At 56.5% G+C, this 16,829-nt stretch overlaps 1 protein-coding gene across 1 annotated transcript in view; it reads right to left on the reverse strand.

Moving 5' to 3' along the window:
• NFAM1 (NFAT activating protein with ITAM motif 1) overlaps nucleotides 1–1,845 on the reverse strand; it is a 32,431-nt gene extending 30,586 nt beyond the window's left edge. Inside the window, exon 1 of the mRNA XM_077757978.1 lies at nucleotides 1,653–1,845. Coding sequence (XP_077614104.1) covers nucleotides 1,653–1,755 — 103 coding nt within the window. The 5' untranslated portion in view covers nucleotides 1,756–1,845. The remainder of the gene's footprint in view (nucleotides 1–1,652) is intronic.
• Nucleotides 1,846–16,829: the final 14,984 nt, after the last annotated feature.

Here is a 16,829-nt window from a genome sequence, read left to right on the forward strand (position 1 = left end):
GGGAATGTGCTGTTTGCTTACAGTCAAGACAGTCATAGAAGCGCTTCTCACAACAGCATCCCGCAAAGCATCATCCACCGTCACCCAGACATGCCGGGTCCCTTCTGGGGGGGAGGGGCCGCACAAAAAGAAATGACGGGGAATTTGAAGGAACTTAAGTTAGAAATGACTAAGTGTGAGTCCGACGCATCGTCAGCAACAAGCTGCATTTCCTGGGGCCGCAGCCTCTGGGGGGCAGGAGGGGGTGCAAAGTGCACCAGGTTGAAGAGGCGGATGTCGCAAGGGGCCCAGGAAGCCTGCAGCAGGTACCACAGTCAGCTCTCACCTCCTGGGGGGAGGGGAGAGAAATTTTTTCTATGAGGAATGTTCTTTACAAAGAAAGCCAAGAGGAGCCCCATGAGCCCACTGCCAAAGGTCCTGGCTTGGGGTTCAGGCTGACTCAGGTCTGACCTTGACCTCTCCTCACCCTCTAGGCCTTGGGCAAGCTATCTGACCTCCCTGGGCCTCAGTTTCCCTGTTTTTTTTTTAACATCTATTTATTTTTGAGAGAGAGAGGGAGGGAGGGAGAGAGAATCCCAAGAAGGCTCTGTGCTGTCAGCGCGGAGCCCGATGTGGGGCCCGAACCACTGAACCACAGGACCCTGGCCAGAGCTGAAGTGGGAGGCTCAACCAACCGAGCCACCCAGGCGCCCCTCAATTTCCCTGTTTTTAAGTGGTGCTGGCGGGGACGGTACCTCAAGGGTGGCTGGGGCCAGGCTGAGTGGGAGAGTAAAGCCCAGATTAAGTGTTCAAAGTGGCTAATTCTCAATAATAAGGGTAGCTGCTGTTGTTTGTGGTATAAAGGAAAGGTGGAGAATGAAGCAGAAGTGGGTGCAGCTCCAGGAAGCCTCACAAACGTCTAGACGAGTAGGAAGAAAGCCTCGGCCGTACAGTGGGGCGGGGGGAGTGTGGGACTTTAAGAGGGGCCTCCGTGTGGGCAGCCCTGGTGAGGCCCACTCCTGGGGGTGGCTTAGATCCGGGCCACCCAGCTTCTGAGGGGACCCGGGGCCAGGAAAGGGGGCGCGGCGCTGGTCCCGGGAACGGCATAAGCTCCCGTTGTGAAATAATGCAAGGTGGCCTCTGGTTGTGCTCCGTTAAGTGGAGAGTGCCACGCTTTCTGGCAGCGGTGACGGTTTTGTGTCCCAGGGCACAGTGTCCCTGGTGGCCGACCCCTGGCCGCCCCTCGCCTCCCTGGCTAACACGGGGAAGAAGGCGGAGGGTGGCTCTGCGGCTGGGCAGGGTCAACACTGGCTCCACCGTAGGATTCCTTGGGGTTGAGCTGTCCCTCCCCACTGACCCCTCACTTATTCTGACGCCCCTGGATGCCGCCCACCCCCTCGTCTAAGGCCTCGAGGTCAGGCTGTGGGAAGAAGGTTGTTAACACAGCAGGGACACGGAGGGGAGCGCTGTCCCCACCCCTTCAAAAGCCACCTTGGCGGAGGCATTAGCTAAACATCTCCCGGGTCCCTGAAGGCTTCCCCTGTGAAGTCTGCAATGTTCAAACGCAGCGAGCAAACCTCCCGAGATAGGTCCCCAGGAATTAGCTGCACGGGCAGATGAAAGCCACTCTGATGTGCGAGCCAGAGAGCGCGGAAGAAGGAAGGCGGCCCTACCTGCGAGCTGCAGGGTCCAGGGAAACAGGAGCAAACCCAGGAGCCAGGGGCCTGAGCCCGGGTCCGGCGGGGCCCGCCACCACCACGGGGGCCGCCTCTCCATCGGGGCTTCCTGGTCAGCGTTCCCCTCTTCCTCTCTGGTTCACCGGAGGGGACGGCCTGCTGGTGGCCACAGTTCCCCTTTGAGTCCCCACAAAGCTCCGCCCTGGCCACCCTTCTGCTTCCCCAGGGCCTCACTGGGCCTGCTCTTCTCAATAACCCTGGACTTGGGGCACCTGGGTGGCGCAGGCGACTGAGTGTCTGACTTCAGCTCAGGTCAAGATCTCACAGTTCGTGGGTTCAAGCCTCTTGTCGGGCTCTGTGCTGACAGCTCAGAGCCTGGAGCCTGATTCGGATTCCGTGTCTCCTTCTCTCTCTCTGCCCCTCCCCCACTCATGCTCTGTCTCTGTCTCTCTCTCTCTCTCTCTCAACATAAATAAACATTTTTTAAAAATCTGGACTTTCTGGGGTGCCTGGGTGGCCCAGTCAGTTAAACGTCTGACTCTTGATTTCAGCTCGGGTCATGATCTCATGGTTCATGAGTTCGAGCCCGGTGTTGGGCTCTGCACTGACAGCTCAGAGCCTGCTTGGGATTCTCTGCCTCCCTCTCTCTCTCTCTGCCCCTCTCCTGCTCATGCTCTTTCTCTCTCAAAAATAAATAAATAAACTTTAAAAAAATAACCCAAGGAGTACCTGGGTGGCTCAGTCAACTGAGTTTCTGGCTCTTGATTTCTGCTCACGATTCGGGGGTTCGAGCCCCACGTCAGTCTCTGCACTGACAGTGTGGCGCCTGCTTGGGATCCTCTCTCTCCCTCTGCCCCTCCCCCACCTTCTCTCTCTCCATCTCAAAATAAATAAATAAACATTTTTTAAAATGAAGAAAAAACCCTAGACTTTCTGAGGAAGTAGTGGGAGCAGCCCCAGGCAGCACGGGCTCCAGGTGAGGAATCTGGGGCTCACACTCCCCCTCGGCAGAGCCTCTGAACCCACCCCACGTGGTATGCTCCTCCCCCGACTCTAGCGATGGCCCACCCAGAAGGCACTGGTGACACAGGATTCCCTCCCGCCAGTGAATCCAGGGTTTGCTTTCGCGGCTCACTCACGTCTGAAACGTAAAACGACTGTGTTCCCACAGAACTTCTTCCCCTCAGAGATGGTCCAGGAGCCCCTGATGAATGTGCTCATCCCAGGGCCCGGGTTTTGGGTGGAAAGGGTTGGGAGGGGTGGGGCGGGATGGGCGCCAGATGGAGGAGGGGCAGACGGTGAGGGTGAGGGCAGGAGCTACACATTCCCAGCCCCGAATGGTGCCAGAAGGCCAGCTGCCCACCATCAGCACAGCCAGAGGCCCGCGGATGGATGCCTCCTCTCTGACTCCCCTGAGATGTCCTTCCCTCCCCCCACACCCCCTGCTGAAACGTCCTTCAGCCTGAGCCCACCCCCTCCCCCACCAGGAGACAAATGAATTGCTTCCCCCTCTGGCCTGGAGCCCCAGCCCCTTTCCTCGCCTCCTGCAGGCACTGCCGCAGGAACAGTAATTATTTGCTGCCCGCACCCCTCTCCCCTGCCCGCACCCCTCTCCCCAGCAGACCGGAGCCTTTACCCTTGGCGTTCCCGAGCCAGCACTGGGCCAAGCTGGATGAGGCGGAGGGAAGGGATGTGGGGGCGGTGGGGGGGTGCCCGCATGCCCGCACGCAGAGGAGGCTGGGGTAAATGTAGCCGAGTTTCGGCTCATGCTGGCACTTCCCCTCCTGTCTCCATCAGCGCCCATGAACTCTCAAGATAGATGTGATGCTCCCAGTTTTACAAAAGAGAAAACTATGTCCCCAAGAGGCAACACAGCTTGCCCAAGACCAGGGCAGGTACGCATGGGGCCAGCATTCAGAGCCGCGCTCTGTGAGAGCTGAGCCTCCCCCCTACCCCGTGCAGCCCCCCGTGATGGCACAGAAGGGGTCCGGTGTCGGTCCCTCTTCCAAATGCTTTCCCCTCGGCGGCTTTGCACACGAACAAGGAAGCCAGTAGATGTTTCCCACCGACTCCGGCAGCGCCAGGAGCGCGGCCCACGGGAGCAGGGGCTGCCCACCAGGTGAGGAAGACGAATAAACACAAGCCACTTCTACTGGCTGGGGGGCGGCGGGGACCCCAGCGGCATTGACTGTTGATCCATCACGGTGATACATGATCGCATATGTCACAGTGAGACACAGATAATCTGCTTCACGCTGTTTCCATCCTCCGGGGGGAGCGGGTTGTCTAAGCACCTCGATGCCATGGTGATAGACGTCGTGTTAATGCCTCCGTGCACGGAGGGAGCATTATAAAGGCATCGGTCTGCGTCTCGAGGAGTCTCTTTACGACTTGGCACTGGGAGGCGGCCGAGTGCCAGGCTGCCTCGGAACACGGACACAGGCTCTGCCTCCGCGCCTGTTTGTCCTCACGGGTGCAGCTCTGCAGCCTGAGCCCCCGGCACACGAAGCCCTCAGCCCCCAGACGCAGCAGCCCTTGATCTTCACCTCTTCCCCCCTGACTCCCCCACGCTCAGTGCAGCGCAGGCGCCTAGTACGTGCTCAGTAAATATGGGTGGACGACGGATGGAGGAATGAGCTTAGGATGGGGTACAGCGCTTGGGGTGCTGGGATGACTCAGTCAGTTACGCGTCCGACTTCGGCTCAGGTCATGATCTTGTGGTTCGTGAGTTTGAGTCCCGCGTTGGGCTCTGTGCTGACAGTTCAGAGCCTGGAGCCTGCTTCGGATTCTGTGTCTCCCTCTCTCTCTCTGCTTCTCCCCTGCTCATGCTCTCTCTCTCTCTCTTAAAAATAAACAATAAAAATTTTTTTTTAATTTAAAGATGGGGTACAGTGCCTTCCTCCCAAGCTTGCTGTGAGGGCTGGTGCCAAACCTCAACCCTGGCACAGAGCAGGCTCCCACTGGGCCTCAGTGGGATGGCTGCCCCTGGTGAGAAGCAGGGAGGGGCCCTGGGCAGAGGGCTGGCGGCCCAGGCCGTACTATCAGGCCCTCAGGAACCAGGGGCTGGAAATGAAACCCCAGCTCATCCAGAAACCTCATTTTCACCAGTGCTTTCCACCTGCTCTCACCCACGTGGTCGTCAAGCAGCCAACCTGCTGGATTTGGATCTGATGGCATTTCCTCCCCTCCCAGCCCCTGCGCCCCTCCCCNGTCGGGGTGGCATCCCCAGTGGGTATCCGTGGGCCAGGCCTCCACAGCTGGGTGTGCAGGTGAGGTCCCTAGGGGACAGCACACTTCAGCACTTGGGCTCATCCAGATGTACGTCCCTGTGTCCGTCCATCCGTCTGTCTATCCCTCCATCCCTTCACACTTTGCTGAGCGCCATCCTACACTGGGCGCTGACCTCAGCAGGAGGATGAGGAAGTGAAAGATCCAGGCTTCGAGAAGCCCACATGTGGGTGAGGAGCAAACATCCCAGCATAACTAAGCAACAACGTAGAGGTTCAGAGCAGTCACTGAGCACCAGACACTTTTAATCCACAAATCAACTTACTCCTCACCGCAGAGCATAGGTAGGTACTATAATCAATTCCATTTTACAGATGAGAACAGAGAGGCACAGGGAGGTAATAATGAAATTGGCCTCGGGTCACACAGCTGAGAAATACATCAAGGGGAAGTGACTCTGAGGATAGCCCCAGGGTCTGAGACCCTAACCCCTCTGGCAGCCCGCCTTACTGGCATAATTGTGTACAGAGTGAAGAGGAAGGCGGGACAAGGGGGGCGGGGGAGAGGTTATTTACTTAGGGCATGGGAAGGAAGGGGTACCAAGGAGGGCTTCATGGAGGAAGTGGCAGCTCTGAAGGAGGAAATGGGAGAGCACAGCTGTCCCCCACGGTCCGGAGATGCCGTGACCCCACGAAGACTACAGCTTTCCGAACTGGACCACAATTACTGCTCTTTGTTTTCGGTTTAGTCCCATGCAGTTATTAAGTGCCTACTGTGTGCTGGGCAGTTCAAGCACAGAGCATATGTCACAGTCTTGCCCTCCAGTTGCTCCCTCTCTAGAGAAGAGAACAGAGCCCCCGAGGCAGGATTTCCCGCTGCCCTGAGGGAGCAGAGGTGCGTGAGTGAGAGACAGAGACGCCCCTGGGCTGGCTGCCTTGGCGCCCAGGAGCTGCCCGGCTTCCTGCCCAGGCTGCACTGTGAGCGATAGGTGCTTAGAAAGCAGTAGGGCTGGGGAAACGGGGCCACTCTCCCCCCTCCCCAGGTGCAGGAAGCCATCTCCTTCCTCCCCACAGACTCCAGCACCAGGAGGAGCCCACCAGGCGGAGGGGCCCCTCAAAACTACCCTCTGCACTGGCCTGGTGGCCAAGATGGAGAGCGTCCACTCTTCGGGTCCTCTCTCTCTTGCACCCCCACCCCCGACTGGAGGGGCTGCCACGGGGGGCAGCCTCCCTTCCCTCCTAACACCACCCAGCTGTGCTTTGGGGTCCCCCTTTCTGCCCCATGTACGACCTGACCACTAACAAGGCCAGGGCCGTGGTCCAGCCCGGACTCGGCTGAGGGGACCCATCGCATCACGAGCTGCGCTGGCCTGCAGTAGACCAGCCTCCTTTCTCGGGAGAAAACGAGGTCTTTCTTCCTCGTGTGCAAACCGACCTGGAGGTCATTGTCCCCGCACGCGGCTCGGAGATTCCTGCCCCGGGTGGAGGGTTCACAGGGCCCGTTTCCAAAGTGCCTTCTCGGTTCAAGCCGGCATTTTTGCCTGTTGGTTAAGTATTTGTTTCACACCAGATACGGTTCTAAAGGTTTTTCATGTCTTGACAACTTCTGTCCTCACAGAAACCTCATGTGCATAGGTATCATTATTGCCTCTATTTTACAGATGAAGAAACTGAAGATCAGAGAGTGTGAGCCACTTGCCCAAGGCCACACAGCGAGTAGGCAGCGGAATAGGGGCATGAGCTCCCGTGATTGCGCTTTTAATCACCATGTTCTCCTGCAATTCGCTTGATTCTCCCAGCAGGGCTGGTATTATAACCCTCATCTTACAGGCTTAGTGACAGAGAAAAATCATGTAAATGGTCGGCTCAAGGTCACAGAGGGGATCAGAGGCGTCCCTGGGACCAGAGGCCGGGGCTTTCCTAACAGACACACACCCAGGGTTAGACAAGGCTCTCTCTGCTGATTCTGTTGGGGGAAGGCAGCAAGGAGGTAGTGCCCCCCCTTCTCAGCCCCCACCATACTGAAAATAATCCTGAAGATCTGGGGGGAAGAAAATGAAAACCAAAGATGGCATCATTTTTCAACATTTAGTCCACGTTCACCACGTGTCAAGGCCCTGTTAGGCTCAGACCCTTGGTACGCTGTGTGCCCGGGAGAGAGCAGCACCGACGAGGAGGTTGGTCCTCAGGTAGCCGGCACCGCAGTCTGGAAGGTCTTGTGCTAATGGTACCGNCCCGCCTCTGCCATCCCCTTCCTCGGTACAGGGGCGTCCTTTAGAGCACCCCCCTTCTGTTCTAACAAGCCGCTCTGCTGGGAACGCTTTGTAAAACCCACTTGGGGAAACTTCTCTGGAGCCATTATTGGCCACCAGGCAAACCAGTCCCACGGCTTTGCAGGGACGACTGGGCTCCCACAGTGAGATCAGCCAATTAAGGAAACAATTAGCCTCCCCCGAGGCTAATTCATGCATTGTCACCCCTCACAGTTCTCGGGTTTTATGAGCCAGAGGGCCCCAGTGTCCTGTGGGGAGAGGGGGGTGTGCGGCAACGGGTCATTGTGTCCATTTTTGGCCCCACCCCAGAGACTCGGCGTTGAGAGGCCAGGAGATCCGCATTTTAACATCCTGTGGTTCTCACACGGGAGAAACTGCCGGATTGNGTAGTGTCTTCATCTACCTCCTGGGGGTGAAATAGCTGCCTTGTGCAGACCTGATGACAAATAGTTGGGAGCGACAGAGGGAAAGCGCTTTGCAAAGAGTGAGATGTTGGCTGAGAGTAGCTGTGCCGGTCCCTCAGTGGGGAGGGGGGACTGGCAGAGAGCCTCAAGGGTCCAGCTAGGGGCGCGCAGGCCTGGAGGCTGTGTGGTTACGGAGGGCCACAGGTCTGGGAGGGGCGGCAGGGAGACATTCAGGAAGGGGGGGTGGGAAGAGGAAGAGGGGCAGGAGAGGAGGTCCCCCCCACCCCTGGAGTCTGCTCTTGCAGCTGGCCCGTGTTAGGCTCCAGAGATGGGGTCAGGGGTCCGGGCAGGAGCAGGGGGTTCTCCGGGGACTCTCCCACCAGCCTGGCCTGAGTCCTCAGGAAAGTTCTCCCTCTCCTCTGCCCAGAAAGCTCTCCTCTTCCCACTTCTCTTCGGCGCACCGTTTCCCTCAAATACTCCATGCCTTGAGGGGACCTCGGTCACAGGCAGAAGACCCGAGGTCCACACACAGCAAAGAGCCCCGTCCGGCACCTCTAATTCTTACAGGAACCCAGAAGTGCCTCCCATGACCCCCCAAGAACTTTGGTTCACACTTTTCATTCCTCCAACAAACCTGTCTGGGGCACTGCTCAGGGCCATCTGTCCCGGATGCCCTCCATCTAGGGACAGAGCCTGACATTCACACAGCTGAGTCACAACCCCGTGGGGACGTGGTGTGTGCAGGGGACTCAAGTGAAGACCAGGCTGAGCCTCCCACGGAAGTCAAAGCCACAGCATTCACAAAGGCTCAGGAGAAGCTTCTAGAAGTAGGAGAGTGTGAGCTGGCCAGAGGGACTGGGGGGTCAGGTCCTGAGCAGGAGAGGAGCCCAGGGGAGCCGGGCCGGGAAGGCCTCCATCCTCCCCACCCTTCGCTGAAAGCATCTTTGCTCCCCAGTGACAACGGTCAGATGAATAAAAACCATTTATTTTTCTGTGAAAAGATTACTAGGATCGCCACTGGTATCGATTTCTACAGTTTCCATTTCACGTGTACAGATTTTCAGCCGCGTCTGAGTAGAGCAGCATTCTGGCCATTCCTGGAAGAGCCTGGCATCATTTGTGATGGGCTTGCTGGGTGGAAAGACTTTCTCCACAAGACAGCTCATCTGGAAGTTGAGACCCTCCCCACGCCCACGGCGGGGGTGGGGGGGGGAGGTGAAAATCCTGGTCTGGACGCAATGCCCTGCAGCCTTGATGGGACACGGCCGCCTTTCTAGGCTCCGAAGGAAAACCGATCAACAATGACCACGTCTGTTCTTCATCCGGAAAAGAGGAGAAGATCAGCTGAGTAGAGACCTTGGGCTCCCTGGACCGTGTATTTCCAGTAGGTCACAGCTGATGTAGCGGGCCAAGGGCCCAGAGAGTTCGCTCAGCCAGAAGCCTCCTCCCCGGGGAAGTCCTCCCACCCCCACTCAGGGCCGGAGGAAAGTATTTTCAGGCTTTTTGCCTCTGACTCGGGAGAAAGTCTTACGAAGCTGCAGCCCTGCCTGGCAGAGAGGGTACCGCTCTGCATCCTGCTGGCCATTCCTTCCTTTCCTCCCGCATCTATCTGGGGATCTTTGTGTCAGCACCATCTGGGGACACTCAGAGGACATGGCCATCCCTGCGCTGCCCACGGACGGGGCTGGGCTCCTTGCTGGGGGTGCAGCTGACCTTTGTCGCCTGGACCCACATAGGGATCCCCTCACTCCTCACCCCCAGCTTCCTGTGACACCACCGCTCATGGGGCGTCCAGCCATCAGCAGCCGGGCTTGACCAGTGTCTGGAGGCGGAGGGAGAGGGAGGGGCAAGTAGCCCAAGGAGGGGGGTGGGTAGGAGGGAGTAGCCCAAGGAGGAAGTGGAAAGTCATCTTTGTCCTGTGCTGGGCTGTGTCCCTCCTCCCAGCCACCCTGCTGGCTCAGCCCCAGGGCAGCCACATCTTACAGATGAGGAAACTGAGGCTCAGAGACAGGAAGTCACTTTTCTTCTTTTTTTTAAATGTATTTTAAAATGTTTATTTATTTATTTTTGAGAGACACAGAGAGAGAGAGCGGACAAGTGGGGAGGGGCAGAGAGAAGGAGAGACAGAATCCCAAGCAGGCTCTGGGGCGCTGCAGGCTCCATCCCTTGACAGGGAGACTGTGACCTGAGCTGATATCAAGAGTCAGATGCTTAACCAACTGAGATACCCAGGTGCCCCGGGAAGTCACTTTTCAAAGGCCACACAGCCAGTGAGGGCAGAGCTGGGGTTTAAATCCAGTTTGCCAGCTGGTCCTGCCTTGTGACAATCTTGAGTGGGGTGGTACTCTCCCCGGCAGCCTTTCCGACCCGTTCCGCCTGCAGCCACCCTCCCTTCCCAGGTGATGACACCTTCATTTAGCAGGTGCTCAGGCCAAGCACATGTACCTCTTGAATGAATGGATGAGAAATTGGCGGGGCGGGGTGGGGATGGGGGTCGGGTGGCTTAGCCGGTTAAGCGTCAGACTGAGGCTCAGGTCATGATCTCACGGTTTGTGGGTTGGAGCCCTGCATCAGGCTCTCTGCTGTCAGCACAGAGCCCACTTCAGATCCTCTGTCTCCCTCTCTCTCTATGCCCCTCCCTGGCTTGTACTCTCTCTCTCTCTCTTTTTTTTTTTTAATTTTATTTATTTCTAGGAGAGAGCGAGAGAGAGACAGCGTGAGCAGGGGAGGGTCAGAGAGAGAGGGAGTCACAGACCGAAACAGGCTCCAGGCTCTGAGCTGGCAGTCAGCACAGAGCCCGACGCGGGGCTCAAACCCACGAACCGCGAGATCATGACCTAAGCGAAAGTCGGACGCTTAACCGACTAAGCCACCCAGGCGCCCCTCTCTCTCTCTCTTAAAAACAAAAAACTAAAAGGAAGGAAAGAAGGAAGGAAGGAATTGGGAAGAGTCCCTGTGCGAGGCCCTTTCTCTAACACAGGTGAAACAGGCCCCACAGGGAAGTCTAATCACATTAAGAGTTGATAAATGACTTTGGCTATGAACTTGCAGAAAGTGCCCATCAGAGCCTGAAAACAACTGGGGCCAACTTAGGAAAGAACTGATAATGTGTAGAATTATGAAGCTAACAGGGAAGCTGGCTGCAGAACCGAGTTTTTCCTTCAATCCAGTTCTGCAGGTGTTCGAAGCTCGCGGGGGTGGGGGTGCTGAGCTTGGTGGTGGGAATACAGGAAAAATCAGATCACGCCCAACCCTTCCCTCCTGTCACGACAGACAGACGCCACTCTCCCTACTGTCGGGGGCACAGTGAGGGAGCTAAGGGGGGCAGGTAGCCTGGGCTGTTTGGGGAACATGGTGGGAGGAGGGGGGTGAGGGGGTGGACGGGCTCAGTGGGCTTCCTGGGGTCCTGACCTGGGGCTCCTGCCACCCCCCCATCCCCTGTCCCTGTCTCGGCCCTCCCCCACCACGCCTCTCTGCTCATGTCCCCAGTGCCTGGAGGCTCGAACCTCACGAGCAGCTCTGCCCTGGATGAATGGCTTCTCCTTGGGGTTATTACCACAGGCCCCTCTCCCCTTTCTTCCCACAGCTGAGGACAGGGGTGTGTGGCCCCCAGCCTGCCCTCGTGCAGGCCAAGACACCCTTCGTCCCGTCCATTCCCCCCAAGCTGGCTTCCAGACCCTTCCCCACAGAAGGCGCGTCCAGCCTGCACGTCCCTGGTACCCAGGTCAGTAGGACCATGCCCCTCCCTCATTCTGGAGATGCCTCCTGAAAGTGCTTAGCTCCTCTTGGGTCCCCCCTTTCCTCCGAGTTGCTGGTTGACCCCTTTCCTTGTAGGGAAGCCTTTCCTTCCCCCCAGGGAACGTGGGAGCCACCCGGACGTGGGTCCTCTTTCCCCGGGGACCCGTGATGCTGACTAACATTAGCTACTCACACAGCAAAGCCCTGTGCTTTCTGGAAGAGGTCCATCAAGATGGCCCGTTGGGGGCGGGACTGTTTTGGAAGACCCACCTCCCCACCCCCTCTGCCCCTCCCCCAGCCCAATGCCTTGCATCAGTGGCTGCGATGGTCTCCTGGGGATTCTGATGTGGAAAAAGGCTCTCTCGGGCTCTGGGACCCTCTCTGTGAGGAAGCTCCGAGGGTCGGCAAGGACAGCCCTCCCACACTTGGATGGCCCACGGGAGGAACTGAAAGCGTCTCTGTGGACATCAGGTGAGGATTGAGGGAAGGGGACCCAGAATCGGCATCTGTTAAGGATCCAGGACGACAATGAGCACTTTACACGTGTGCCCCCACGAGGGGCATGACTCGCTGATGGGGAAGGAGCTCAGGCTGCGAAAAGCAAGTCGGCCAGAGTCCCAGGGGGAAGACGTGGCAGGGGACCAGGCTCCTCTCTTCTCGATAAACCACCTGTGGTCGGCAGAGAGAAAGTTGGGTCTGAGGCTTATACAGTTTTGAGGGAACTCTCATTGAAAAAACAAAAAGAGGGGCGCCTGGGTGGCTTAGTCGGTTAAGCGTCCGACTTTCGCTTAGGTCATGATCTCGCAGTTCGTGGGTTCGAGCCCCGCGTCGGGCTCTGTGCTGACTGCCAGCTCNGACCCATAACTACAAAGCTAAAATTAGGTATGACCGTGAATGTTAGCTTCCCTTATAACGAGATAGAACTCACAAGTTACAATCTCTAAAAGGCTGACAGCTACCATAAACAAGCAAACGGCTCAGGATAACAGGATGCTTTGTATTAACCCCCTGCCGTCGCTGAATTCGTCCACTCTGATTTCGTCCACTCTGATCACCTCTTTGTCCGGCAAAGATTTTACGATGCCCTGTTCTGCGGAGAGAATATACACGTCGGCCAAGTTTCCTTTATACGCGAGCACTAAGAATTCAGGGCATGTCACATTTTCTCACCCTGGGACTAACTTTAAAGGCTCCTTGGACTGACGGCACTGGGTACCCAGCGTGGCTTTGATGCCCTCTTTGCAGGGACCTTTAATGACTTTCGTGTTATCTTTGTTTGATGTCACTATTTTGTGTCAAATCAGCAAGAAATGTAAATCTGCCTCTACTGTGTTCTCTGGATTCCCTCTTCTTTTATTCATTAGTGCGAGGGAGTATTCGTGGAAGCCCCCCCCCCCATATCCTCAACCCAGTAACCGAACTGTGGATGGAAGTAAACCACATAAAGTATCCAATGAGCCCAAGCCAAATGCATTCCCAGCTCATCGTCCCCCGAATGCCCGCGGCCAGTCCCACACTACCCACCTGGATGGGAAGTTTGGGAAGGAAGGGAGTCAGATGGAAAGAGGTGGAACTGAGGTTAAAATGGCTCAACATTTGCAAACTTTATAGAAACGTATGACCGTGTGAACACATTGCAATTACATATTGCAATTTGGTGGCCAAAAAATAAGGGGGAAGGTGTTTGTTTTTACCGAATGGTGCTGACCAAGGGCCGTGCCGCTCCCTGGCCGTTCCAGAGAGGGTGTGTAAAAGAGGCTCCAGCAGCCAAACTCCGGCAAGTTTTTGATCTCACTCATAAGGCCCAGCCTTCGAAACAATGCTTGCAGGTAGCAGTGGCCTCTGCCTGATGGGAAGCTGAGCCTGGACTTGGAGACAGGAGATCTGGGTTCAAGGCCCGAGGCTGCCACTTCCTATCTGAGGGGGCTTGAGCCAGTCTTGAGGGCCCTCTGAGGCTCACCTTCTTCCTAGTTAGTCACTTCCTGAGACCAGTTCATATTTCCCCTGCTGGGCCAGGCTACTGAGAGGAGGAAAGGCTATAAGGAGCAGAAAGAAATGCCCTGAGCCATAAGAGACCTTGGATACCAGGGGGCTTTTCTCCCTAGTGAGGCAGCTGCTGGGGCGGGGCCCATCAACCTCCCCAGATATGCAGAAGGGACGGTGTTTCTGAATCAGGACTCTGAGCCAAATCCCAAACTGGACCGTGGTTTACCAGCAAGTCAGGCCCCCAGGATCCCCATCATCCTGGCCTTGAACCTGCCCCGGCACAGGCTGGGCGCTCTGCCCTGCCGGCTCATGCCACATTAGCAACCAGGCTCCAAAGAGAGGAGGCCCAGTCTCCTTCATTTTCTCTTTCAGGCTTGACAGATGACAGGGGACTCCTCCTCCAGCCGAGGAGAACTCCAGCCCACACTTTACCTCCAGCTCCATCATGCGGGACTGGTCCCTTCATCCTGGCATCAAAGTCTGTTTGATCAGCTTTTCATCCATTTTCCAAAAATGTGGGATTTAGGGATATTCTGAATCTTGTGGGATAACAAATGTTGCACCCTGAGAATAGATCGGCGTGGCCCCAAACTTGACGGGGTAGATGCCCTGCTCTGTGCCAGCCCCCCCACCCTTTGCCTGAGCCTTTAGGAGGGAATCGGAGAGGCGGGGAACCTGCCCTCACTGGGTGGAGATCTGGTGCCCCCTGGAGGTCAGAGAGGGAGGGGTAGGAGGGGGATTCGGGGTGATGGAGGTTGAGGTGGCCTCTGCCCTGACATCCTGGACCCAGAGCTGCCCTACTCAGCCTTCCTGACAGTCAAGGAGACCGACTGAGTGCTGGTTAAGTGCTCTGCACCCTATGTCTTTGATAATAAGCTTTCTCATTTGGTAGCAAATCCCAGTTTTACAGAGCAGTTTTTCAACCATTTTCTCCCTTGAGCACAGAACCCTGTTGGGTGGCAGCCCCCTGCGTTTTCAGAGAAGGAAGCGGGCGTGTGCGAAACCGCCAAGTTCACGAGTCACATCCAGGAGGGCCTTGATCAGGCGGTCAAGTGACAGGAATGGCCCCGGGGCACCTGGTGGGGGCCCACAGGCATCAGGGCCAGGGAGCCAGGGGTTCTGGAAGGCAGAGCTGTGGGTGGCAGGACTCTGGACCAGGGCTCAGGATGACAGCCCCAAAATATTTCCCAAGGGTGAGGAAGGAGGCAGAACAGAGCGGAAAGGACCCCAGGACCCAGCCCGGGCTGCCGGGGCGGAACGAAGCAGAATCAGAGCTCAGAAGATGCAATCCACAAAGACCTTAAGGAAAAGCTAATCACCCCCACTCTCCCAGTCCCTCTCCCCAAAAGTGTCTACACCCTCAAGCTCGCCTGCAGCCTTCCTCACTCTCCTGACTCTGCAAATAAATAAAGTCACAGGTGGGGGCTCTCGGCTTGTTTGTTTTTGTTGCAATAGGGGCCATGCTTGTTCTTTTCACCGGAAGCATCCTGCTTGGGGNAGGAGGCAGAGGGCAGGGAGTAGGAGCTGAGGGTGGGGGCCGGCCCAGCCCAGCTAAATGACCTTGGGAGGACAGGGGTCCCCACCAGAAAATCTAGGCTGTTTCTGGAGGTTTGGGGGAGGATGCTGGGCAGACAAAACCCGGTAGAACTACCCCCCACCCCCCTNTTCCCCGCAGACATGGCTGGGGAGATTGCTGGGAGGAGGGAGAAGCAATGCGGTTTATTAGGAAAGGTGAATTTGTGCTTCTCTGCTGCTAAGTGGAGGCTCTAGCTCACCCCCCTACCCGGCCCCCCAGGGTGACAGGAAGGGCCGCAGGCCCCCCAGTGAGCATCGGGGCTCTGCCTGGCCTCTGCCCTCATTGCATTGGGAAAGTCTCACTGAACCCGGTTAAGTTCTGAAAGATATGTTGAAGTTCTAACCCCTATTCCTGTGAATGTGACCTTATTTGGAGAAAGGGCCTTTGCAGAGAGATCTGTGCAGATGGATGAACTCATCTTGGGTTTAGGGTGGGCCCTGAGTCCAATGGCTGCTGTCCCTATTAGAGGGACACACAGAGAGGCAGGAAAGACCACACCACGTGAGGAAGACAGAGGTGGGGGGGATACAGCCTCAGGCCAAGGAGCACGGGGGAGGGGGGCAGGATTCTTCCCCAGAACCTTCAGGAGCACAAACCTGCCGACTCCTTGATCCTGGGCTACCAGCCTCCAGAACCAACCTCCAGAACTGAGAGAGCGAATGTCTCATTTCCTTTTTCATTTTTTAAAATGTTTATTGGGGCGCCTGGGTGGCTTAGTCGGTTAAGCGTCCGACTTTCGCTTAGGTCATGATCTCGCGGTTCGTGGGTTCGAGCCCCGCGTCGGGCTCTGGGCTGACTGCCAGCTCAGAGCCTGGAGCCTGTTTCGGATTCTGTGACTCCCTCTCTCTGTGACCCTCCCCTGCTCACGCTGTCTCTCTCCTAGAAATAAATAAAACATTTAAAAAATAAAATAAAATAAAATGTTTATTTATTTTTGAGACAGAGAGAGACAGACGCAAGCAGAGGAGGGGCAGAGAGAGAGGGAGATACAGAACATGAAGCAGGTTCCAGGCTCTGAGCTGTCAGCACAGAGTCCGACGTGGGGCTCGAACTCACAAGCTGTGAGACCATGACCTGAGCCGAAGCTGGACGCTTAACTGACTAAGCCACCCAGGCGCCCCTCGGGGTCTGGAGACTTTCACTGAGTGTAATGTTCTGAGGCTCATCGTGTGGTAGCAGGGATCCCCTCGATATCGTATACGATCCCGCCATGTTGCAGAGTAAATGGTGTGGCCCACCCACACTGCTTGTCCCTTCACCAGGTGAAGGATGGGGGCCGTGTCCCCAGATTCTGGTGATTATGGGCAAAGCTGCTATACGCATTCGTGTCCGGGTTTTCGTGTGAACCTAAGTTTTCGTTCCTCTGGCACAAACACCTGGCCGTGAGGGAGGTCCTGGGTCCCAGTCAGGTTTCCAATGACCTCCAAGTCAGACTGGCTAAAAGGTCAGTTTGGGGAGAACACCGCAGGATCAGCTCCGGGGCCCTGTCAGCACCATGGAGGTGACGAAGGTCAGTCACCAGGTTAGCGGTCACTTCAGCCTCCTCTGATTCTGTGCCTTCTCCCTCAGAACGTAGCATCGTTGTTCTGGTTTTCTTTTCCTTCCACAAACATGAAGAAGTGCCCAAGAGCAGTGAAGGAATGCAAAAGAGCATCAAACCAGCCCAGAAAAGAAGGGTCCATGGCCCCCCGACAAGATGGTCAAATCCCAAGTCACTGGTCACCAACCCTAAAAGCCAAAGAAACAAACAAACACAAAAAAAGCCCAAAACCAAACAAACAAAAAAGCCTTTAAAAACCTTCATTATACCCTGATTTTTTCTTTATCACAAAACATTATATGCACTTCCGTCCTGCCCTGAACATGGAGGGACTTTCTCACGGCCAAGAGGCCGTGCGCCCGCGTCAGATGAAGGCACAGCATGGTGACAGCAGCGGCCCCGCAGGCTGGGCCGGCCTGACTCGTCGCGG

The sequence above is a fragment of the Crocuta crocuta genome, unplaced genomic scaffold (assembly GCF_008692635.1).
Source record: "Crocuta crocuta isolate KB4526 unplaced genomic scaffold, BGI_CrCroc_1.0 scaffold143, whole genome shotgun sequence".
In the NCBI taxonomy this organism is placed as follows: Eukaryota; Metazoa; Chordata; class Mammalia; order Carnivora; family Hyaenidae; genus Crocuta; species Crocuta crocuta.